Raw genomic sequence first — 26,468 nt, 5'->3', positions numbered from 1 at the left:
ATTAAGAATAGGTAAGAAAATGATTTAATAAAAGTAAGCCGTTATAAATCTTTTATCATTATAATTTCGTGAAAAATAGCTATTGTTGATGAAAGTATTATATTAATTAAAGTATATATTATTTACAAAAGACTTTGGCAAAGTTGACCATTTCCTGTAAGTTAAGCGTGAAAGTAAACTAAAAGGTTGAACATTTATAGGTATTTAGAAATTAAATTTACTTTGTCCATTTTATTTAAACTTCTTATATATTTGTAAATCGGCAAACATTTATCCTGTTCTTCTGTATTTCATTTTTATGTATTATGAGCAGAAAAACTTGCATTTATATTATCATCTATATATCTTATATTATAATAAATAATACAGAGCAATGTAAGATAGGAGATAATTGCAATAGTTGTAATTTTACAATACCTGGAGATAAATGTCAAGATAATGAAAACAACAAAAAAGCATTTTTTTGTGATTCAAGAACAAAGTAAGTAAAAGAAATATATTAATAAATAAAAATATTTAATTATTTATTTTTTAGAAAAATTAATGTTCTTGATACTTCATATTTAGAATGTGATAGTATGAATAAAGTTTATTCATTAAAATCATGTTATAGAAATGAAAAATTTATTGAAGGAAAATGTCAAATTCCAAAAGAAAGAAGAAAACGTCAAGGTATTTCTGGAAGTGGTAGAGTAGGTGATTTTTGTTCATTTAATACTGACTGTCTTGCTGGAATGTTTTGTTCAACTGGAACATGTGCTTGCCTTTCCAATTTTGTCGCAATTCAAGGATATTGTTATTTAAAAAAAAATCCTGGTGAATCTGGTTGCCAATATTCTGAACAATGTTCTGCTATATGGCCAGAATCACGTTGTGAAAAAAGTAGATGTGTTTGTCCAGAAAATGTTAATGGAATTCCATATGTTATGTCAAAAACTAGAGATGGAGTTGTTTGTATACTTCATTCTGGTGAAGATACAGATGTCATACCTAAATGTCCTCTTCCTGAGTATGATGATGATTTATTAACAATGCCTGTCTCACAATTACGTAATCCTGCTATGACTGATCCAGATGATCATGATATTCCAATGGGTGAACATATTAATCCACTTCAATTTTGTAATTCAAAAAATACTGATTATACAAGTTTTCTTCCAAATGGTGGTGGAGCATGTGTTTATGGTCAAGAACCATTTACACCAGGAAATGGAATTTATATAGGAGATATTTATGATTGTATAGGAGCTCCAACATCAATGTCTAATGTAAAAAATGCTATGGAAGGAATTTATGATATTCATAGTGATTCTGATGGAATTTGTTGTCCATCAAGAGCATTTACTTGTATACAACCAAAACGTGAAGCTGACTCTGGATCAGCTGCACCAGCTGGTGTTAGACCACGTTGGTGGTTTAATTCTGTGACTGGAAATTGTGAACAATTTATGTGGGATCCATGGGATGAAAGTGAATTACAATCTTCAAATAATTTTAAAACAAGAGAACATTGTGAATCATATTGTTTATTTACATGTAAACGTGGTGGACCTCAATATTTATCTGGATCTGTAGTAAATCAAGATGAACCAATTAATAATTGTCAATCAACTGGAACATGTGGTGGTAATTTTGAATGTATTTCTATTGGTTCAATGCAACTTTGTTGTCCAACAGTTGCTTCTATTTGTAGTAATGCTGGTGGACGTCCAATGGATCTTTTAAGAACAACTAATTTTGATCCAGGATATACAATGAAAAGAACACATTCATTAAATTTTGCTACCTCTTCAAGGTATTATTATGATGCTGAACAAGGTAGATGTATACCATTTACATATAATGGAGCTTTTGGATCATTTAATAATTTTAAATCATCAGCTGAATGTGAATTATTTTGTGCTAAACTTCAATGTTCATATGGATCACCATTAAAAATTGGTTCTTCAAATCAAAAATGTTCTTCAAATGCAGAATGTCCAAGTAGTCATGATTGTAATGCTGAACATGGTGTATGTTGTCCTAGACCACAAGCAATATGTAGTCAACCACTTCGTCTTGGTGATTGTAAACAATCAATTAGACGATTTTATTATAATGCTATTTCAAAAGCATGTGAAAATTTTGAATATACTGGATGTCAAGGAAATGATAATAATTTTGAAACATTATTAGATTGTCAAAATACATGTGAAAATATTAGTCCAGAACCACAATGTCCACAAGGTGATGCTTATAAAGATTATCAAGGAAATTATTATGTATGTTCAAATTCTGGAACAGGTAATTCATGTCCTGTTAATTTTGAATGTTATTTTGATAACCATGTTTGGGGTTGTTGTCCAACAAAAGCCTATACATGTTCATTACCAAGTCATAAAGGAGTTCAATGTGGATCTGGATCAAGTTATCGTTATTATTATGATTCTCAAAATCAAGAATGTGCTAGTTTTAAATATAATGGTTGTGATGGAAATTCAAATAATTTTGCTACTAGAGAAGAATGTGAATCATATTGTGGAGTAGCTAATTGTCCTAACGGTGGAACACCTCATAGAAACGAATTTGGACAATTAACAGTATGTTCAGCATCTAATACATGTCCATCAACTCATGAATGTACTGTTATCAGTAGTGGATCATCTGTTGTAAATAGATGTTGTCCTACAAGAAATTATATATGTTCATTACCACCACAACAAGGATCATCATGTAGTTCTTCACAAGCTATAAGATATTATTTTAATATTGTAACAAAAGAATGTTCACAATTTACATTTAATGGATGTAATGGAAATTTAAATAATTGGATTTCACTTGAACAATGTAATAGTTTTTGTCGATCATCAGCATGTTCACCAGGTGATGTTGCTTATGTAAATCCAAATACAAATCTTCCTTATGAATGTAACCCTTCATTAATTAATTCATGTCCAATTAATTTTCAATGTACATATGATCAACTAACAGGATCATCAGTATGTTGTGGAGCATCAGGAATGGATGTATGTCCTGATGGAGAGAAAGCATTTGTTAATGCTGCAGATAATAGTGTCAGAGAATGTCTTGTTAATGTTGAAGGTTCATGTCCATCAAATTATCTTTGTAGATTTAATTCATTAAAAAATAGATATTATTGTTGCAGTAATATTAAAGGTGATCTTTGTCCACAAGGAAAATCTGTATTTAGAGATATAACAAATAAAAATCCAATGAGATGTACAATTGGAGGAAATCAATGTAGTAATGGATATAGTTGTCAATCAACAATACCTGGAGCTTTTCAAGGTTACTGTTGTTCAAATAATCATATTTGCCCTGATAAAGGTGAATTTTTTGTTGAAGAAAGTAATCAAATGCCAAGATCATGTACAATTGGAGCATTTATAACATGTCCTAATGGATATAGTTGTCAACAAAGTGCACCTGATTCAAATACTGGTTATTGTTGTAAAGGTGAAATAATATCATTTTCTGGTGGATGCCCACCAAATGAATATGTTTATATGAAAGATAATGAAATAGCTTCATGTGATCCATTCAATCCATCAAATGCTCCATGTCCATCATCTTATACATGTCAATGGAGTAAGAGTAATATGAGATATCAATGTTGTAGTAGTACTATACCAATTCAGCAATCAAAATCAAGTAAAGTTTACACAAAATGCACGTTTTTAGTTTTATATTTATTTTTTTGTTTTTTTTTTTCACAACTACTATATTTTTTTTATTTACTAATAATTTCTTTTTAATTATAGTGGCTTCATTAGGATGTCCAAATAATCAGATAGCTTATAAAGAATCAGGAAATACACAAGCTAAAATATGTACTGCTGGTGGTAGTGATTGTCCTTTGGGATATTTCTGTTTATTTATACCATCACAAAATCAATATCAATGTTGTGGAAGTATTGGTGGTTGTCCAAATAATTCAGTAGCATTTATTGGAATGTCTGGAGAACCACAAGGTTGTTCACCGACAGTTAATAATTGTCCAATTGGATTTGGATGTATTAAAACATCAACTGGATCATTTATTTGTTGTACTATTGAAGAAATTAAATGTTCTGAAAATGAAGTAGAAATTGATGAGAAATGTTTACCAAAAGTTAATATTGATGAAAAATGTATTGATACAAAACAATGTCCTGAAAATTTAATATGTCATGAAGAAGTATGTAAATGCCCACCAAATATGGTAATGATTAATGGAAATTGTAAATCGTCATGTCCTTTACATCAAATAATGATTGAAAATAAATGTTATGATTACAAAGAAATTGAAGATGCATGCCAATTTGAAGAACAATGTAAAAATGGAAGTGAATGTGACGATGGAATATGTCTTTGTCCAGAAGGTACAGATATAATTGATGGGTTATGTAAAAAATCAAAGTTTTCTTCTAGACCAACTTCAACAATACAGGTAAATGGAATTTGTCCCATTTTAGGTCAAGTTCCTTTAACAGATTTATCAACAAATAAAATTAGATATTGTAATCCAGGAAAAAATACATGTCCCAAAGGATTTTCCTGCCAATGGTCTCCAAGTAGTCAAAGAAATATTTGTTGTGGAAAGTCTTCATTGTCATCTAATTCACTTTTAAGTGGAAATTTAAGATTATCAAAAAATACAAAAGTTATACCAAGTCGAATGAATGTTTGTTTAAATGGTAGTCCATATCTTGTTAATGGATTACCACAATCATGTTCCAAGAATTCTTGTCCTTCTGGTTTCAAATGTTTATATTCTAGAAAAGTAAAACAATATTTTTGTTGTAGTAGTGAAAAAACAAAAGATATAAATGGTTGTCCAAGTGGGACGTTTTCATTATTATTCCCATCAACAGGGACACCAGTTCAATGCTCTAATATGGGTCCAGATTCTTGTCCATCAGGATATCGATGTACAAAATCTTTGAAGTCAAATAATTATCAATGTTGTTCAGAAGGATCATCTAGAAGGTATTCTCCAAGTAAAATTATTGAAGGAGTAAGTGCTTGTTCTTCATCACAAGTACAAGTTTCAAAGATACAGAATAATAGAATTATTAAAAAATGTCTTAATGAATGTCCAAAAGGACAAATAGCTGTGAAAGGAATTTGCCATGAAGCATTATTAAATGATGATCCATTAAATGTTGATTTAGAAGACTTTGAGACAAATGACCTTTTTGAAGAACATCCTTATTCAGTAGCTAATAATAAATTGTAAAAGTAATTTACACATATTATTTTAAATTAATAATACAAGTTTTTATGTAAAACAATAAAAAGTTAATAATAATTTAAAAAAAAAATTTTATTTTATGGAATACTTGAAAAATAATGAAATTTAAATATAACTATGAATAGAAAACAAAACATATGAAGTCTGTAATAATCAAATATCAAATTATTATATGATTTTTCTGATAATTAATCGAGTATAAAATATACTTGCATTAAAGAATAAAATAAATTATAGAAAATTCATATTAGCATGCATTTCAGATGTCATAAGTAATTAAAATTAGTAGTTAAAATAGATATACTTTTTACGAAACTTTATTTTTATGATAGAACTAGAAATTTATAAAATGATTAAAAAACTTTACTTATTAAACATTTAATAAACTTAGTTCCATCTTAATAAAATATTTTCAAATTTAAAAAAACGGTAACAAAGTTGATAAAAACGTTTTTAAGTACACATTAAAAATTAAACAGATAAGCATCACAAGTGTAACATTCAATTTCCTAAATTATTTTTTTGATCTTTAAAAGATAGAAAAAGAAACACTCAGTGTCAATTCCAAAAAAAAAATTATTATATAAAAATTAAAATTTGCTTTTTTTATATTTTTTTTATAGAAGAATAAAATATCTTCTAAAAAAGTAAAATAACAATTAAAAAGTATGGAAAAATAAAACATATGTTAAAGTAAAGTTAATAAAATTTTTTCCTATAAAATTTAATTGAAATCAAATATTATAAAATTGTAAAAAAAATTAATAAAGACATTAAAAATTTTTTAAATGAATTTTAACCCTAAAATCAACGTAAAAATAACTTTAAAAATTTATAAAAAAAATAATATGAGAGAAATTTTTAAAAGGTAATTTTGACAGTCTATTAAATAATTTAAAAAAATAAAGAAGATTATAAATAAAATTGACTTTTTTTGTTTATAGAATTTTGAAAAGTTTGTAAAAGTAATTTTGCAAAAAAAATCAAATTTAGTAGCATTTTTGAATATGATAATTATTAATAAAGTGAGTAGTAAAATAATTTTTTAAAACATATTATTTATAAAAATAGAATTTTAAAATTAAACTCCACATAGATCTAGTACTTTTAGAAACAATTTTATAAATTTATTCAAGATAAAGCTATTTAATGTGCAAATATCACTAAAATATAGAAAAAAAAATACAAAACACAACATATTAACAATATTAAAAATTTTTTTATTTACCAAAACAAATATATAAAAATTTTAATTGATGTAAAATTTATACAACATAAAAATGAATAAAATAAATATATAAGTATATATTTAGTGCTGTGATTGATGAAATAAAAAAACAAAAAACTATTAATAACTGTGTTTCTATTTTCTTATATAACTTTTCGTAGAAAAAATTTTAATAAAGAAAATTTAAATATTAATATATTTACTAATTTTTTAACACTATACTAACTTATTTTTTATTTATATTTAAATTAAAGTTTTATAATTTTTTGTTTTATTTTTTTATACGTAATAATTATCATTATATATATATTGTTTTTAACAAAAGTTGTTAATTTTTAATAAAAATTGAATATATTTTAGTTGATAATCAAATTTAAAGCGCTTTATAAACTTAATTTTTTTTAAAATAAAAGTTATGGAATAAAATTTTTATCACTTGTCAACATTGATTAAAATCTAAAAACAAGGTGATATAAAAACTTAAAAAAAATTATTTGATATCAAAGAATCATCAAAAACTTTAACCAGAAATTAAGATATTTAAATCATATTTTTAAGCATGAAAAAATTTTTTTAAATTTAAAATAGGTAATATCACTATTTAAGTTATTTATCATTATTACAACAATTTTAAACAAAATTAAATATTTAAATAAGGTAAAAAATAATGTATAACAAATGAAAAAATTTTTTACTCTATTTAGTTTGTTGATTTTTAACAAAATTATATAATTTTATCTTTTTTTAGATTAGCAAGATAGAAGAAACGTTACTTTAATAAAATAATATAACAATGTTTTCAAGTTTTAAAACTTTTAATTCAGAATGATTGATAATATTAGTTTTTTAATGTTTAAAATTGCAAAGTAGCTTATACAAATTCTTTTTAATTGTATTACAGTATATTTATACATTTTTTAAAGTTTATGTAGTGTTTCAAGTTTATATATATTTTAACAGTCTATAATTTTTTAAATTAGCTTAATTTTATAATAATAATTTTAAATTGTTTTTACTATGATAATATTTCTAATATTTATTAATATATCAAATATTTTAAATGTTATTACTACAACTTATTTTTTTCATTTTGTTAAAATATAATTATTCCATATTTTATAAAAACTATTAATAAAAAAATTAAAAATATGATTTTATTAAAATTTGCATGCAAAATATATTATTAAAAATAATATTATCGTTCTTTTTAATTTAATAATTAAAAAAAATTGTTATTGGCAACAACATAAAATTTAAAACAATTTAAACCCAATTATTATTTTCTTTGAGATATTCTTCATATGTGAGATTATATGGTGATGGTGGAATTTCAAATCCTGAAATATTTAATTTTTTCATTCTTTTAGCAAAAAGTTTTAACGCATAATCATATAATTCTATATCTAGTTTATTTCTATATTTTATTTTTTCTAATTGTGCTTTTGTTATTTTAGTATCCTTTGATTTGCTTTTATTCCATACACCAAGACTTTTTGTAAATTTTAAATTAAAAGACTTTTCAAAAATTACTTGACTAGCATTCATATTTTCTTTGATTCCAAAAAATGCAAAATTTTTAAGATTATTTTTTGCGCTTCGTAAAATAATTTGATCACGTTTTTCAGAACTCATTGTTTTTGTATCATAACAATTAACTAATGTTAAATCAGCTAACATTCTAGATTGCCTAAAATAAATATTATTTTATATTTATTTTTTATAAATTTACCGATTAAAAGCTAGATTAAAAGGACAATCTAAAAATTCATCTAAAGTTACTCCTTCCCATCCAACATCTGGATCAAAACAAAGTGGTAATTCATCAGGAGTTGGTGGTTTCCCATTACACATATGTTTTGCTGATAACCATGTTGCACCTCTATCAACATGCCTATATTCAGAAATAAATCTAGATACTGGTTCTCTTAAAAAAGTTGTATAAAAATAACGTCGTTTTCTATGACCTCCTTCTTTTCGATCAAGAACATTTTCAACACAATCAGAGACAAATAATTCTGTATAATCAGCATGTAAACCACACATCCAACCTGTTGAGTATCTTGAAAAAAGCCAAGTTTGTTTTGTACTGTTATTTTTATTACAATTACATCTTTTTTTTCCCAAATTACATTCACATTTATATTCAATATTCATATTTTTTACGAGAAATTTTTCAAAACTTGTACCAGCTGTTTTTTGTATATGTAAGAAAACGATTACATCATCACTATTTAAATTGAATCTAAAATAATTATTATTATTCATTTTTTTTAATAACAACAAATCAAAAACATACTTTGAATTTTGATTATTTAAAATTTTACTAAAAGACATATTCCACCTTGTATATAAATGTGGTCTATATTCAATACTAATTTTATTTTTAAAAGCAAAATTTCTCATCTGTTCTAATGAATATTTTGTATACATATTGGAAGCTGGTAAATAAGAATTTTTTCTATAATCACCATTATCATATATATAAATTATTCCAATAATTATAAATATAATAATACCAGAAAAACATATTTTAGTAAAATTAAAGTTTGCTTTTGTTTTTTTTAAATTCATAACGTTGATATAAAAGATACATGTATATATATCAAAAATATAATAAAAAAAATTTAACAATATATTAAAGAAAACAATATGATTTTTTGGCACAAACCTTTTCTTGAAACATTACTCCAAATGGCATTGCATTTCTTTATAAGAACATAATTAATTAGGGGTATTATTTATTAAGAAAAAGAAGATTAAGCTTTTCTAATAAACTATTAATCAATAATAAAAACCAGATATTTATTAATTTTATTACAATTATCTTATAATAAAATAATAAATATTTTTTTGATATAATAATTTTACCTCAATACATTTTAATAAATAATAAACTAAAATCAAAAAATAATTAGTGACAAAATTTAAAAAAATTATATAATTTTTTATATTTTATTGTAAAATATTAAATCTAGAAAATTTTATAGGTATAAAAAAATATTATAATTACTTATTTAATGGTAATTTGTAAATTTTATCAGCTAATTTTTTCAATTTTTAATTATTACAAATGTATACAATATTGTTATGTTTAAATTAAAATTTTATTAAAAAGTTTAAGATAAAAAAAATGATTAAATTTCATAAATATTTCCTTTTATTTTTTAATAAAATGTTTTAAAAATGTATAAAAAATATTTTATTATAATTCATTATTAATAATTTTTGTATGACAAAAAAAATTGTGAATGTTAACAAAAGCATAAAATTTGTTAAATTATTTAAAGTTTATAAATAAAAAGTAACCTTTTTTCATAAATATATATCATATATCATAAATTTTAAATATAAATAATTGTTTTATTTTTTATTAACTACCTTTCTAAATAAATAAATCAATGGATTTTTTCATTTTTAAAATAATTTATTAATATAATCCTTTTTAATATTCAAATCATCTTAAGATTATTAAAATAATTTTTAGTAACTTTTGATAAATACATTATAATCTTTATAATGGAACAATATTATATTATTATTTAAATAATACATATAAATATAATATATTATAACTTTTATTTAATGCAATAAAATGAAAAAAATAAATTTTTGTAGATATAACTTTTATTTTATTTATACATTATCATGTCTTAGTGATCGTTTATGGTCATTTGCCATAATCTTTATCTTAGAAAAAATAGGTGGTTTAAAATTAATTGCTATTTCTCAATTAATTAATGGTTTAGCTACTATTTTTTTGTCAGGAATTCTTGGAAAATGGTTAGATAATCAAAATCGAATGAAATCTATAAGTGTTGTATTATTTTTAAATAATATTTTTGTATCTTTATGTGCAATAACTTATATGTTTATTTTAAGAATAAAAAATGAAAGTTATGATAATACATTTGATATGCTAATATATATTGGTTTAATATTAAATTCAATAAGTGAAGTTGCATCACAAGCAGAAAGAATGTTATTATCAAAAGATTGGATTTTGGTAATAATTGATAATGATAAAAATAAATTAAGTAAAAAAAATGCAACAATGACAATATTGGATCAAATTATGTGTGTCATTGCACCAATATTAATTGGAATTTTATTAAAAACAATTAATTATGATATAATTTGTATTATATTTATGGTATGGAATTTAATTTCATGGATAATAGAATATTTTTTAATAAGAAATTTATATATGGAAAACGTTAAATTACAACAAAATAAAGAGAAAAATAAAATTAAAAATGATGAAAAAATTTCATTAATAAACGTAATTCAAATATATTTTTCACAATCTACTTTTTATCAATCTTTAGCTTTATCATTATTATATATGACAGTTCTTGCTTTTGATGGTCTTTCATTAGCATATGCAAAAAGTCAAAATATTACTGAAGATATTTTAGGAGTTTTTAGAGGAATAAGTTCACTTACAGGTATTGTTGGTGCATTCATTTATATGAAATTAGAAAGAAAAATTGAAGCATCTGCTTCAAGTTTATGTGGACTTTTAGTAAGTTTTTTTTAATCTATATGAATTTGCTTACCAATAATATAAATAATATATCTTTTTTTAAAAATTATTATAGATTCAACAATTTTTTAATTATTGTTGCTTAATTTCACTTGTATTACCTGGGACACCTTTTGATCCTATAAAATATTTTGATGAATGGAATTTTAGTAATTGGAGTTCTAAAATTTTTTCCACAAATAGTCAAGTAATAAATTCACCAAATACAGTTGAATCTAATTTATCTACAACTAATCCAAGTGTATGGGTTTATTTAATAACTATTACATTTTCTCGAATAGGTTTATGGCTTACAGATTTAGCTATAACACATCAAATGCAACAATCTGTAAAAGAAAATAATCGTGGTTCAGTTTTTGGCTTTCAAAATAGTTTGTGCAATTTTTTCTCAACTATTAAAGACATTTTTGTAATATTATTTCCTGATATTAGAACATTTGGAATTTTAATGATTATATCTGTTGCAGTTGGGACAATTTCTTTAATCATAACTTTTTATTCATTTATTAGAAAAAAACATTAAAAACTATTAAATTTTTAATTGATTTTAATTAAGATAATAAATCAAATCTTTATTATTTTATCATTATTTTTAACATAATAAATAAAACTTTTAATAAGTATAGTTTAAAATTATAAAAGTTTTTTGAAGATAAAAGTGTCAGTAACAACTTTAAGGTATAAAAAAGGAAGTATGATTTGAAACATTATTAATGCTGATATGCAAAAGTATACATAAAATTTACAACTACCAAAAAAATATTTTTATTTTGTAAATTTACAAAAAATGTTAGATATAACCCAAACATTATTTATAAAATCTATTTAAATTATCAAAACTAAATAGTTCTTTTATTATTCTTATATTAAAGTAATTGCTCAAATTTATTATCAACTTGTATGTGGGAAAAAATCTTTCTATACATTAATAAATTTAAGTATTATCAAAAAATTTTATTGACGAATAACATATAAATTTTACTAATAAATTGAAAAATTTAGCATATATATAAAATGTTAAATTTAATTTATACACTTTTTATAGATGTATTTTTCTTTTTTAGTTAAAATAATATAAAGATATACATATAGATTTTTTTTGTTGGAAATTTTTTCATTTGTTATTATAATATTTTTTAACATAAAATATTAAAACTCGTTTGATTAATATTAAATAAAATTTATTATTATTAATTAAATAATCTTTTTATTTTACAAAACCGTTTTAGAAAAAAATTCATTTTTTATTCAAAAAATTGACATTTTTATTGTATTATTTCCGTATAATTTTTAAGTGAAAATCAAGACTTTTTATTTGCTTTAGTTTTGTAAAATGTTATTTATTTTTATTATAGAATCAATTAAATATAGGAAAAGCATAAAAATATAAAAGTTTTGTTATAAAATAAATTGTATATCAACAATAAAGATAACAAAGAAACTAATTAATACTAGAAATGATATATCAAGATCAGATGACAACAATAAAATTTTATTAAATCTAGTCTTAATGTCAATATATCTGAATAAACTTCAAAATTTAAATTAAACTTAAAGAAAAAAATTTGATCCTAACATAATAGCTAAAATCACAGTTTATATATTATTATAATATAAATTATAAAATTTTATTGTTTAGTTAAGATTTAACGTAATATTTAAATGTCCCTTATTATGTCATTATGTGTACAATAATATTTCTCTGCTTAATAAGTAATAATTATTTATATAAAACTTTATTATTTTAGTAAATTTTAAATATTTTTATTAAAAAAATATAAGTATTATAATATGTATAGATCTAAATCCTTAAATTATCATTATATTACAAACAATTTTATTGATGGAAAAACTTTCAAAGACAAAATTAATGAAATTAATCCATATTCTTCTGTATCAATATTAAATAATCAAAAATTTTATGAAAATCAAAACTTTAAAAGATGTATAAAGTAGGTTTTTTAATTATAAATTTGAATAAATATTTTTAGTTCTAAATATAATTTACAATTAAAATTAATACCACGTATAAAACTATCAGTAAATTCAAAAACATTTTCAGAAAAAAGTAAAACTTATTTAGATGAACTAATAACTAAAGAAAGGTATAATAATGAAATACAAGAAAATATTAAAAATATAACTAATAACCAAATAAATAATGATATAATTTTTAAAGAATTCAAGGAAAAAGTTAAATTTCGTGATAAAAAATTTGTTAATTTGCCTAAAATTAATTTCACAACTTCAATAGATATGCAAAATAGTATTAATTTAAATTCAAAAAACATTAGTCAAAAAAAAAGACATTCTGTATCGCAAATTATAAATTATTTTAATGAATGTGGTGACAAAAGTTTGAATTCTATGCAAAATAAAAAAAATATTAATATAAAAAGTTACGAAAAAAAGAATGAATCATTTGATTACAATAAAAATATAAATTATACAAATTCAATTAAAAAAGAAAAAAAGAAGTATAATTTAGCAAAACTTGTTTTAGGAGCACCAAAATTTACAAAGAATAATAACAATTTTTGTAATATTAGAACAAAAAAAGATATATTACCTGATAATTATGATCATTCTATTATTATAAAAAATATAAATAGAAAATTAGATAAAGAGTATGTTACTTAAAAATTTATTTTAATTATTTTTTTTTTTAGTGGCATCAATATAGATGAACATATTTATGAAAAAGTTCCCGATGATTTTATATCTAATGATAATATATATATAAATAATGATGTACCAAATAAGCCATTTATAAGAACATTTTCAATATTTCCACCAGATTTAACATTCAAACCTAGATCATTTAAGTCATTTTTTTATAAAAATACTATATATTAAAATAAACTTAATTTTTTTCTGATGGTTTTATTTTTGATAAATAAAAATGTTATGAATTAATAATAACAATATTGATGTATAAAAAAATGAATCAATTATTATTTTAAAATATTGTTAGGATTATTTGCACGTACTAATCCTAACTAATTCTTTACATTCTTTGCATTTAACTTGACAACACCAAACAAATTTGCAATGACATCTTACAACACGAACTTCTTCACGAGTATTGTATCCTCTTCCACAACAAAGTAAATCACAACTATCTGTACTTAATGAATTTGGATTACATTCACGTTCCTGTGTTCCAAATATTCCAAGTGTTTCATTTCTTTCACAATAACTTGGTGATCTTGTAATATATGCAATTTCTGTACCTCGAAGTGGTATACGTCGTTCACTTCTTTCTTTTCTTCTTAATCTTTTTTTAGATTTTTTAGCAACTTGAACAGAATAATGTTCATAACGTTTTTTTAACATATCACCTATCTCTGAAAATTTTGGCATTTGTAACCAACATGTTTTTAATTCACAAGATCCACTAACACCATGACATCTGCATTGTCTTCTCATATTTTGTGATATTGCCTAATATTTTATATATATATATATTTTAATTATATAAAAACTTACTTCTCTTCCAGCAAAATGATTATGAAGATTCATAAGATGTTTTACATTTCCTGAATTATCATATTGTTCTTTTTCATATTTATCTAAAAATTCACGTGCAAATTTAATACCATATGTAATATCATCAGAACAACCAGCCCAAATAAATGGTTCATTTTTTTTTGGTATTATATCACCAGCCACTTGTGATGTCTAAAAAATAAAAATAATTTATCATTTTATTATAAATAAATATATAAAATTACAGTATCTACAAATCGTTGTTTTCCAGGTTGATTATCACAATCACACTCTGTCATATTTCCCATACTACATGCTTTGGTAATTGAATGTACAATTCCAGCACTTGTAATTGCTGAAACAAAAGCTGTTTCTTTATTAGATTGTTGTAATGTTTTTTCTAATGGTACAACAAATGTACGTGGATTTTTTGAATTTTCATGTTCTAATGGTTCTGAACAATTCCATCTTTCATCTTTAAATTGTTCTCTACATTCATATATAGATTCTTTTGCACCTCTACTAACATGAGGCATTGCATATGGATATTTTTGACATATTTGTTTTTGTATAGGATTTAAACCTGGTAAACGATCACATAAAACATGATAAGGATTATCATTATTTCTATGAATTTTGTATGGTACATGATAATTTTGTGTTGAAGTTGAAGCAAGAGCTCTAAAAAAAAAAGAATAGAAATAAATATATTAAAATTGATTAATAAGATGATAAAAATATTATATAATAATACTTACAACCAATTCAAACTACTTGCTGCATTTGATATTAAAAAAATTAATGTTACAAAGAAATAAGAGTAATTTATTAACATTGATACTTGATTTATTATTCTAGTATTAAAAAAATTTATATTTATGCATGTATTTTTCTGGAAGATCAAAAAAATTTAAAATATATAAGAAACAAGATATATATACCAAATAGCAGTAGATTTGATATAAATATTCTCCAAATTTTCACATTTTAAAGAAATAAATTTTTATAGATTTGTTAGCTAATTATCTCAGGCAACAGACTATCGGTAACAAGAAGCATATGCCATAATTAAAATGACAAAACTTAAAATAAAATAAAAAGTTAATGATCACATTTGAAAGAAAATTAAACAATAGTTTAGTAATAAAGTTAACATTTACTTTATTATCTTTTTCCTTCTAATAAAATTTTATGATTAGTAAGAAAATAAAAAAAAAAATATATATATATATAAATATATTAAATGGTAAATTATAACAATATTTTTAACTTATCTAATAATGGAATTTTATTAAAACATTTATATTAAACAAGATACATAACAATTATTATTTTTTTATATATAATAAAATCTTTGAAAAAAAATATATATTAAAATTAAATGGAAATATGTATAAAAGAAAAAAAAAATTTTTTTTTAATCATTCTGTAAAATAAATTTTCAAATTTTATACAATTATATATATAAAATATATGTATTTGTTGAAGTTTATGATATTAGAAGATGATTTTAGGAATATAACTTTCTTTAATGGTTGTTAGTTTAATTGAGCAATAAAAAGACTGTATTCTGTCCCATTGAGTATAAGTTTTGATTGCTTTTTATGGCAATTACCCAACAGAAAATGATATTGAGGTCTGTCTAATACCTTATGGAATCATCAAAAGACTTGTTTAATTTATGGAAATTTAAATCGTAAATTGTTGGTAATGTTTGTTGATGATGAGTTGTATTTGTTACAATGTATCGGTTGGTGATTTTATTACTTAACATCAAGGAAAATACAATAAAGAAAAATTTTAAAATTTAAGATGTAATTTTATTTATTTTTTTAACTTTATATAAAACTATTACATTGAGTTGTGTTTTTTATAACTTTATTTTAAAAAAAAATCATTTATATAAATAAATATCATTTATAACAATTAATAATATAAGTTAATTATACTAAAAAATTAATTAAGATACATTTTTTTTTGGTTGCAAATTAAATAATAATAACAAAAGTTGAAATAATCTTACCTTTGTTTATTTTATCTCAAAAAGCATTAGAAATCATAGACATCACTTGAAAATAAAAAAAATAGCTTTATACACCATTACAGCATCTTCTTTTGTTTGTTCTCTTATGTAAATAATCTGAAAACAAGTAAAAATCTTTTCCCTAGAACTTATATTTGTTACTTCTTTTATCTTTAATATTTGTAAATTTATTTTGTTGTAAAAATATATTTTACTCAATAGTTCAAATGTTAATCTAATGATTTAAATAATCAGTAAATAACATATTATAAATGAAACATTTTACTTTTTTTCATTTTCACTATAATAATTTACTATTAAATATTTATAATATTTTTTGTGACATTTTAATAAAATTATTTTAAAACAATTTAGGAAAAAAAAACTTTAATATAATAATTTTCTTTTTAGATAACTCATACCGTACAGATTTAGAAAAATAAAATTATATATATTTTATATAATGAGTAGTATGAACAAAAGTGAGAAAAATCATAATGTCTTTAATGCAAAAAGAAGATACAATGAGGAGAATAATTTTGATAACAATAGCATAAACAATGACGAAGGGATTCAAGAAAAGTTTGATTGTGAAAAACAAAACTTGCAAACAGGTAAGTGTTAGATGATTGTGTTAAGAAAGAACTTGACAGTTCAATTTGTTACACTTAAATATCCACTCAACTATCGTTAATTATTTGAAATAAACTATTTAATAATATATTTTCTATTAAATTAAGATTTCATTTAATTATAATTAATTTATTCTTTTATATTTTAAATATAGAATTAGTTTTAAATACAATACCTAAATTATCAAAAACATATGAAACAATACCAAGAATTAGTAGAAAAATATTAACTACAAAAACACCTATGATTAAAAAATATTGGGAAAAAAATATTGAAAAAGAAAATCAAGAAAAGGTATGTTATATTTTTTTACTAAATTTATTGAAAAAATTTTTTAATCTTTAGCTAAAACAATTTGAAAATATGAAGGAAAAAAAAAAGTCATATGAATTTCCACGTTGGAGATCAATAGATGCAATGTCAGCATCTTTAGTAGCAAGTTCAAATCAAAAAGCATTGATTCCAAATGATAGTATTATTCCTGAATTTAGAAAAGAATTAATAGATAATTCTGAAAAAAATGCAGAAATTGAACGAAACAAAATAAAAATGATTAATGAAAAAATAAAACATATTAAAAAAGGAAAATCTATGGAAACATTATCAGTACCATCATTATCTACTCCTTGGTATGATAGAGAACAAATAAAAGAATCTATTAGTAAAGAATCTATTTCTGATGTTTCTGGAACTAGAGAAAAATGGAAATCAGGTGCTGTTTATAATCAAAAACCTACTATTCGAAGTAACTATAATTTGACATCAAATTATATCTCATCAGATAAAAATCAAAATATGTCAAAATTAGGTATACAAAATGTTAGTAATAACAAAATATTATCAAAAGAAACATTTGAACATGAAACAAAAATGTTATTACCTCAGTCAATATTAATACGTGACAAAATTGAACATATTTCACCACCAATAGTTAATAATATATTAGAAAATGATAAAAATAATATAGATATTAGTCGCAATGATTTATATAAACAACAAAATGAGTCATGTACAAATCTTTCAATGTCTAATATTACATTAGAACATTATTATTTTTTAAAATTTCTTTATGAAAAAAAAAATCTTTGTGATGAGTTTAATATTATACTACCAAATAATGTAATATGTATGATGAATGAAATTGTTAATTGTGATAAATATTGTTTAGTTGTAAAAAATGACACAAAATTAAAAAATAATATAAAAGAATATCTTACACCAACATTATCAGAAACATCTTCATTTGTAGAATCATCACCTAAACAAGGTCGTTTTGTCAAAAATCAAAATTTTCATAATGGAAATAGCAATGTTTTAAGATATAGAAAAAGTAATGACTCTACCCATATTCAAAACAACCCAGGTATAGAATTAAATTCAAATATGTATAATGAACAAGATTACATATTATCTACTGTTAATCAAGATAAACAATACATAAATAAAAATAACTTTTATGGAAATAATTATTATAATATGTAATGAAAAAATGTTTTAAATATTTGTTAAGGTAAAAATATTTAAAAACAATAATATAGGAAACAACATTTATATCTACCTTTTTATTAGATTTAAAAATATAATATTTAAACAAATTAAACTTTTTTTTTTTATCAAAAGATTTATTTTATTAAATATTTTATTACTATTTAATAAAAAAAATTTTGTTTGTAATAAGAAAATTTATTAAATGTAGTAAAAAACATTTGTTTTATAGATTGTAATTTAACTAACTAAATGAATCGTTTAGAAAAATAAAAAAAAAATGATAATAAATAACTTACAAGTACATTGTGTTGAACATTGTGGATAATTTGAAAAAAGACTAGCTTTTCCATATTCACAACTCCACCAAGCTGATTCAGAATTACAAGAATTAAAAAATATATTTGTATAACATTGAATATATACATTTAAATTGGCACATACTGTTAATTGTTCAAATGACTCTTCAAAATCAATCCAACATTTTTCTAAACTATTTTTTTGTTTTTCAAATACATTTGATATACATTCATCATTTATTAAAAAACCTTAAATCATTTTTGATTAATGAATGACAAAAATATATTATATACCCAACATTTTATTATAAATATTGTTAAGTACAATTAAATATTACTAAATTATTTATAAAAATTTTTTTTTTTATATTTTATATTATAAAATATAATTTTGATTTAATTTTACATATTATATTCTAATAATAATTAGCTTAATTTGTTTTTACATTATTTTCTCAATGATTAACTATTATTATTTTTTAAATATGGCTATTGAATAAAAAATAAATGATAAAAATAATTATACTTATATAATTTTTTATTTGAGATATTTAAATATTTATAAATATAATGTAATATTTTTATATTATATGATGAGAATTTTAAACTATTAACAATAAATTTCTATAATAAGAACAATAAAATATACAGTTGAATAAAATATTTTTAATATCCTATACATTTAATAATATAATCTTAGTTATTTTTAATATTGTTACAAGTTCAAAAATAAAATATTTTATGAGAAAATAAATAGTATTAAGTGTGTTAAAAAATATATAATGAAAAAGTTATTTTTACTTTAAGCTATATATTTTATTAGATATATTTTATGTTAACTAAATTTTATTTCCTTAACTAACTTATGCTAAAGATACATTTTATTATCTTAAATTTTTTTTTTTCATTTTATTCTTTTATTAAAATTAACATGGTAACGCCCTATAATTTTTCATTTCTACTAACTATAAAAATAAAAAAAAAATCTATATTTATTTTTACTAAATAAAAAAAAGCTACTCAATTTTAAAACTATTTAATGTTATTTAATACATATTTAGATATATAAATATATTATATATTAAACATACTTTCTAATCCAGAACCACAGACAAATGTTAATTTTCTAATAAAATTTGATATATTAAAAACAATTTTTTGATTATTTAAAAAATTATTTAAGTAATTTTTAGATAAACATTTTGGAAAAGAATTTCCTAAACAATTTTTGTAATTTGTATAAGCATTGCATATCTTTAATAGATCTTTTTCTTTACCATTTTTATACATATCCTCAATAACTTGTATATAACAATTGATATTGTGTAAAGTACTATTACTATTACAAATAGTATTGTTGACATTTAAAAAGTTTATTAAATTTTCATTACAACAATCTAGTGTACCTATATTACAATCATCATTTGTTATTGGTGAATTACAGGAAAATGTAAAAAATATTTTTAAACTAATAACTATAAATTTAACAATTATTTATTATTATTTTTATATTTTAAATTTATTATATTATACTTACTTAATATATTATACCATTTAGAGCTGTTTAAAAACATTGTATATTCTTTTATAGAAAATATCAATATTTAAAAAGTTTTTTGAATAATAATTTTATTGGATAATAATATATTAATATTTTATTTATAAAATGATATATTATCTTATCATTTTAATTTTTTTTTAACAATTATAATAGATATTATAATGTTATCATTTAATATTATTATATATTAATCAGTTATAATATTTTATTTTATGTTTATAACCATAAATTAATTTAAATATTTACTAAATATATAAGTTCTTACAACGATAATCTGTTGTAATTGTACGACGTTTCATAGAGTTGTTCCTTCATCAAAAACAAAATTATGTTGTTTAGTAATGTGTCAAATTCTAATTTAAAACATATATTTATCATTTTTTTTTTAATATATTTTCATGTTGTTTAATAAATTTATAATATATCGGGAAAGTAAAATCTATCAATTTTAATAAAATAATGTGTAAACTGACTATAAAAAATAAACTTTATTCTTAATACTAATATTTTTTTTTTTTGGTTAAGAATTATATTATGTATATATAAAATTATATGAAAAAATGAATAATAAAAAAATAAGAAAGTATTTAGAAAAAAAAATATCTTCTTTATTTTTTTTTTTAAATGTTGTTTTAAGAAAGAATATTGTTGATAAATTTTATTTTCTTATTTAATGAAATTATTCTATTTATTGCAGGTAATAAATTTAGTTCATTTTATCTTGTCAATGAATATAATTGCAAGCAATATATAGTGTTGATGTCATGTGAAATCTCTTATTCCCCTAAAAGATTTAGACTCGTTTTTGTATAATTTACATAATAATGACAAATAACATTACTATTTTGTTCATTATTTATTTATTATTATTATATATTATAAAATTATTTAAGAAAAAAAATATAAATTTATCTAATATATTTTTCATTATCATTATATTTTTTTTTACCTTTTATAAAATAAATAAAAGTCTCGTTAAAACATTTGTATATTAATTAATATTTTTATATTTAAATATGGTAATTTTATTTCTATAAATAATACAAATTTTTATTATTTTATAAATGTTTTTTAAAATATTGTAAATAATTGTGATTTAAAAGAAAACACATTTGTGGTTTTTATCTCACATTTGATTTAGCAATAAATTATGAAATTTATAAATATATTTATTATTATATAATATTTTTAAAAAATGATCATATCATGTGGCACGTATATATATTAACTTTTTTTTTGTCTGAACTTTAATTTATAAATAAATAAATTGTTTTTTATTTATTTTATATATTAATTAAATTGTTGTCATATTATAAAATAATTAACCATTTTATTTTAATTTTGTTTTAGATAATTAATTGTATATTCCTAAAAGCCATAATATTTAAAATATTAAACTACTGGTAGTAAATCATACACCAATTCTTTTTATTTTATAATAAAAAAGATATTACTATTGTTGTATATATTGAAGAAAAAAAAATATGTTTGAGTTTTTAGTTGGTTTTATATTTGGTGTTTTTTGTATTATTATAACAGCTTTCCTTTTTATTTATATACAATTTTCACAAAAAAATACTTCACCAAAGACGATAGATCAATTTCAAAATTTAGAAATGCCAGAGGTTTGTTATTTAAAAAAATAAAATATAAATTATAAAATTTTTTAGGAATTAAAAAAATTTTTAAATATAGATAATTTAACATCATCTTCTACACCACGGGTTGAATCATGTTTCTCAATATCTGCCTTATTACATTTTCTTTTTCAAGAACATAAAGATACAAGATTATTTCGACGTTGGCTTCATAAAAGGCTTCAATTAGAAATTAATGATATTTCATCAAGGAATGCTGCAGCACATTATATTATTCAAAGTGTTAAAATAAGAGATTTAGATGTTGGAAGTAAATTTCCTATTATTAAAAATATATCTGTTGAAAATATAAAAATGTGTAATGATGATAATTCTGTTGAATCACTTTCATTATTAGTTGATTTATTTTATACAGGAAATTTTTATACATCAATTTTTGCTAGTACAATATTTGGTGATACATTTATTGGAGTAAAAATAACAAAATTAGAAGGAAAAGCAAAAATTATAATGTCTAGAGATCCTTATCCACATTGGGCTTTTTCATTTACAAATGTTCCTCATTTAGAGTTAGCATTTGAAACACAATTAGGTGGAGTTGCTGCTCAATATTGTACTCCAATTATTGAAAAACAATTTAGAAATGTTATACAAAAAAAACAAGTTTGGCCAAATTATAAAGTACGTTATCGTCCATTTTTTCCAAATCCATTAATGCAACCTACAGCATCACCAAAAGCTTTTAATCATGTTGATATACGTGGTGGTTTACAAGTAAATATATTAGAAGGATCACGTTTACCTATACAAATATTAAATGGAAAAAAAGCAATTGTGTATTGTGCTGTATTTTTAGATCCAAAACCATTTGCTAATTTTAATGCTAATTGTAATCATGTTAGTACAATTATGATAAATTTTCCACGTCATGATCAAAAAGAACCATTAGGATTAACATTTATAAAACATTGTGATGATTTTGGTAGTAAGAAGATTAAGATTGAAAGTGTTGCTTTAAATTCATCTGCTGCTGACGCAGGATTTCGTCAAGGTGACATCATACTATCAGTAAATAATGTTGTTGTTTCAAATTCTAATCATGGTATAAAATTATTAAATACAAAAGGAGACCTATCTGTATTAGTTGAAAGAGAAAATGATGATTTATTTAGATCTGATACACCTGATTTAATACAAGAATGTCTTGATGAAGAATTAGTTGATATTGAATTTAATATTACAAATGACAAGGATAATCAAATTATTATTACATCATTATCAAATAACACAAATGAAAAAAAAGATGATATTATAAAAGAATCTGATAATATACCTATACCATGTGATAATATATCATTATCAGAAAGTTTACCAAAATCAAGTCCAGATAATTTATTATTCGATAAACAAAGTATTCAAGATGTTTACCCTACAATAAATGAAGAGAAATGTGAGAAAACAATTTTTTCACAAAATTTAAGAAAAGTAGGTTCGGAAATAAGGCCAGTATCAATGATTGAATCATCAAATATTGATAATATGTTTAAATGGAATAGTGTTGACAATTTAAGTTGTCAATTAAAAGATAAAGCCGATGACACTACTAATAATGAAAATCAAAATGATGAAAAATCTATATCAAATAATTCAAATATTTCAATGAGTAAAAATGATTTAGATAACTTATCAATAGCAACTGATGATTGTTCAGAAGATACAGATTCATTAGTAGAATTAAAAACTGGTAAAAAAAGAACAAAACTAGCAGCAAAATATGTACAAATGGTAAATAAATTAGCCGTAACAAAATCAAAAGTTAACAATATGATAAAATCAAGAAGAGAAAAAAATTTAGAAAATGATCATGAGAAAGACAATGAACATGAAGAAATTCAAGAAGGAGAAGAAGCTACAGAAGAAAATATGTTTAATAATGATTATGATTCAATTTATTCAAAAGATTCAATTATTTCATCATTATCAGGAGTAAAACAACAAAAACGTCCAATATCACTAGAAGTACCAGTTGTTGATGGTTTTAAAAGTAAAGTTAAAAATGTCGCTAAAGGTATTAGATCTAAAAGAAGTAATCATGAATCTAATTATAATGAAAAAGAAAATTTAAATGAATTAGGAAAAGAAAATGATGTAAATATATTCGCAAAAAATACCAATTCAGTTAAATTAAAATCAAAAGTAAAATGGAATGATGAATTATTTTTTACATTAGAAAAAAACTGTACTAAATATTTGAATGTACTTGTTTATGCTAAATATGATGAAGAATTTGACAATGAAGATAAAGAAAATAAAAATGATAAAGATAGTAATACAAAAAGTAAATCATCAAAAGATACACTTGAAGAGATTGATTCAAACCCAATTCTTTTAGGATACGTAGGTTTTTTTTTATAAATAAATTTTATATAAATAAAATTAATATTATAGACTAGTATTTTTATCCCACAGATAATTGATGATTGTAATTTAACACTATCAAAATGTCATTGTGAAGTTTTTGATTTACGTCCAACAAAAAATTCAAATTTTCAATTTACAAATTCTTTAAATATTTCAAATAAACCAGGTTTTGATAAAAGATTATGTTTTGGTGATCTTAAAATATTTTTTCGTTATTTAGAAGATGGATTAACTAATGAAATGTTACATAAAAATAATACATTAAATAGTGATAAGAAAAATTATAATGAAGATAGTATTGATTGTAGTAATAAAGTAACAATAACATCAGAAAATTCTAGTAAAGATAAAACATGTATAACGGAAAAAGAAAAATTTTTACATACATTTACTGTTATAAGTGGTAAAAAAAATGATTCATATATTTGTGGAATATGTAAAACAAAACATTGGTTTGCTGGGTTAATAAAATGTTCTACATGTAATCTTATAGTACATTCTAAAGGTTGTTCTGAGAAAGCTTATACTGATATTGAATGTATATCAGTTTATCAAGATTCTGATTTTGAAGATCTTGATAGTACATTACTTTCACAAAATTTTTCAAAAGATAATAATTTATGGAAAAGGAAATCAAATTCAGATGTTCAAGATAAAGATTCTTTACAATCTACACCTGATCGTAATAGTATTCTTGATCGTAGTAGTTTGAGAAGTATTAAAAGGGGAAAATTTTCAGAAAAAGTTTCAAGTGGAATTAAATTTTTAGGAAAAGCTTATAATAGAGGACATAAAAATGAATCAAAAGGAAATATATCTCCAAATGTAAATTTAATAAAATTAGATGATGTTATTCATGATCATTTGGTTTCATTAGAATGTCCTTTAAAATTAAGGCAACTTATGTTTGAACCAAATAATGCATATAATGAAACAGTTATTAAAAATGTTAAAGAATTAGGTAATATTTCATTTAATGATGTTACTGACATTATTGAAAGAAAAGAAAAAAATAATATAAAGATAACTGAAGTGCAAAAAATTATATCACAATTGGCAAACCAAAGGAAAGAAAAATTACTTGCAAATTCTGGAATATCACAAAATAATTTAAATAATGTTACTGAAACACTATCAAATGATGAACAAAAAGAAGATCTTATTGAGATGGATTTAAAATTACAAGCATTAGCTTTAGTTATGATTCATTATTGTGAAGGTCTCAGTTCATGTGATGCTACTGAAAATGGTTAAGTAATATTTTATTATTAATATCTTTCTTAAAATATTATAATTTATTTTCAAATTTATAATAGATTCACGAAAAAAAAAAAACAAATATGTTTTTTAATTTTTTGTAAAAACAAAAAAGATTATTTTTTACTTTAAAAGAAATTTAAATGGGGAAATTAGTAAAAATAATGACAACAAAATTTAATTAAATATTGTAAAATTAATAAAAATTATATTTTATATATAAAATATAAAAACTACTTCTTTGTTTTTTATTTTTACAAAATATTTTGTTTTATCATTTTAAATTAAATGTTATATTTAGATAAAATAAAGTAATTTTTATTCACATTTATCAATCAAAATGCTTATTACTTTCAAGAATTTCTATCAAGTAATTTTATAGAAATAAAAATATATATTTATAATCTCTTTACAATGATGTTAAGTAAAGTTAAAATATAATGAAATAATACTATTGCTTCTTTTTTATCTTAGATAATAAGAAAAATTGTTAAATAACTTTTAGAAAATCAATCTTTATCTACCTTGTAACGTTGGATGTATGTTAATACTTATTAACATAATAATAAAAATTTAAAAATATAATATGTAATGGTTAATATTTTATACTTAGAGGACAACTGACATTGTGTATTATTAGCAATTTAAAACATTCATTATTATTATCATCCTATTTCTATATAAAAATTATAATGTAT

General features: G+C 21.2%; 8 protein-coding genes across 8 annotated transcripts; 5 read left to right on the top strand and 3 right to left on the bottom strand.

Moving 5' to 3' along the window:
* Positions 1-305: 305 nt before the first annotated feature.
* Positions 306-5,218, top strand: SRAE_X000153450 (Proteinase inhibitor I2, Kunitz metazoa domain and EB domain and Cysteine-rich repeat and Lustrin,cysteine-rich repeated domain-containing protein; the record flags this gene model as incomplete). The annotated part of the gene is made up of 3 exons (XM_024650063.1): positions 306-481; positions 536-3,651; positions 3,762-5,218. 3 exons carry the CDS (start codon positions 306-308, stop codon positions 5,216-5,218), a joined length of 4,749 nt encoding a protein of 1,582 aa, XP_024499001.1.
* Positions 5,219-7,724: 2,506 nt separating this feature from the next.
* On the bottom strand, positions 7,725-8,891 carry SRAE_X000153400 (Heparan sulfate 6-O-sulfotransferase; the record flags this gene model as incomplete). Its single annotated transcript, XM_024650052.1, has 3 exons — positions 7,725-8,148; positions 8,191-8,703; positions 8,758-8,891. The coding sequence occupies 3 exons, from the start codon at positions 8,889-8,891 to the stop codon at positions 7,725-7,727; spliced, it is 1,071 nt and encodes a 356-aa protein (XP_024499000.1).
* Positions 8,892-10,053: 1,162 nt separating this feature from the next.
* Positions 10,054-11,527, top strand: SRAE_X000153300 (Solute carrier family 40 member 1; the record flags this gene model as incomplete). The annotated part of the gene is made up of 2 exons (XM_024650041.1): positions 10,054-10,983; positions 11,060-11,527. 2 exons carry the CDS (start codon positions 10,054-10,056, stop codon positions 11,525-11,527), a joined length of 1,398 nt encoding a protein of 465 aa, XP_024498999.1.
* Positions 11,528-12,795: 1,268 nt separating this feature from the next.
* On the top strand, positions 12,796-13,860 carry SRAE_X000153200 (Hypothetical protein; the record flags this gene model as incomplete). The annotated part of the gene is made up of 3 exons (XM_024650030.1): positions 12,796-12,956; positions 12,996-13,631; positions 13,674-13,860. The coding sequence occupies 3 exons, from the start codon at positions 12,796-12,798 to the stop codon at positions 13,858-13,860; spliced, it is 984 nt and encodes a 327-aa protein (XP_024498998.1).
* A 120-nt stretch (positions 13,861-13,980) lies between these two features.
* Positions 13,981-15,552, bottom strand: SRAE_X000153100 (Protein Wnt-16; the record flags this gene model as incomplete). Its single annotated transcript, XM_024650018.1, has 6 exons — positions 13,981-14,448; positions 14,494-14,685; positions 14,739-15,174; positions 15,252-15,385; positions 15,435-15,463; positions 15,534-15,552. The coding sequence occupies 6 exons, from the start codon at positions 15,550-15,552 to the stop codon at positions 13,981-13,983; spliced, it is 1,278 nt and encodes a 425-aa protein (XP_024498997.1).
* A 1,427-nt stretch (positions 15,553-16,979) lies between these two features.
* Positions 16,980-18,631, top strand: SRAE_X000153000 (Hypothetical protein; the record flags this gene model as incomplete). The annotated part of the gene is made up of 3 exons (XM_024650007.1): positions 16,980-17,130; positions 17,304-17,443; positions 17,495-18,631. The coding sequence occupies 3 exons, from the start codon at positions 16,980-16,982 to the stop codon at positions 18,629-18,631; spliced, it is 1,428 nt and encodes a 475-aa protein (XP_024498996.1).
* A 243-nt stretch (positions 18,632-18,874) lies between these two features.
* SRAE_X000152900 (Hypothetical protein) lies at positions 18,875-20,507 on the bottom strand (the record flags this gene model as incomplete). The annotated part of the gene is made up of 4 exons (XM_024649996.1): positions 18,875-18,882; positions 18,934-19,182; positions 20,025-20,408; positions 20,471-20,507. The coding sequence occupies 4 exons, from the start codon at positions 20,505-20,507 to the stop codon at positions 18,875-18,877; spliced, it is 678 nt and encodes a 225-aa protein (XP_024498995.1).
* A 1,471-nt stretch (positions 20,508-21,978) lies between these two features.
* SRAE_X000152800 (PDZ domain-containing protein) lies at positions 21,979-25,767 on the top strand (the record flags this gene model as incomplete). The annotated part of the gene is made up of 4 exons (XM_024649985.1): positions 21,979-22,119; positions 22,165-24,489; positions 24,541-24,679; positions 24,734-25,767. The coding sequence occupies 4 exons, from the start codon at positions 21,979-21,981 to the stop codon at positions 25,765-25,767; spliced, it is 3,639 nt and encodes a 1,212-aa protein (XP_024498994.1).
* Between the last annotated feature and the right edge of the window lie 701 nt (positions 25,768-26,468).

This window comes from Strongyloides ratti, scaffold srae_chrx_scaffold0000002 (genome assembly GCF_001040885.1).
Source record: "Strongyloides ratti genome assembly S_ratti_ED321, scaffold srae_chrx_scaffold0000002".
In the NCBI taxonomy this organism is placed as follows: domain Eukaryota; kingdom Metazoa; phylum Nematoda; class Chromadorea; order Rhabditida; family Strongyloididae; genus Strongyloides; species Strongyloides ratti.
This window is presented reverse-complemented; position numbering and strand designations above follow the sequence as displayed.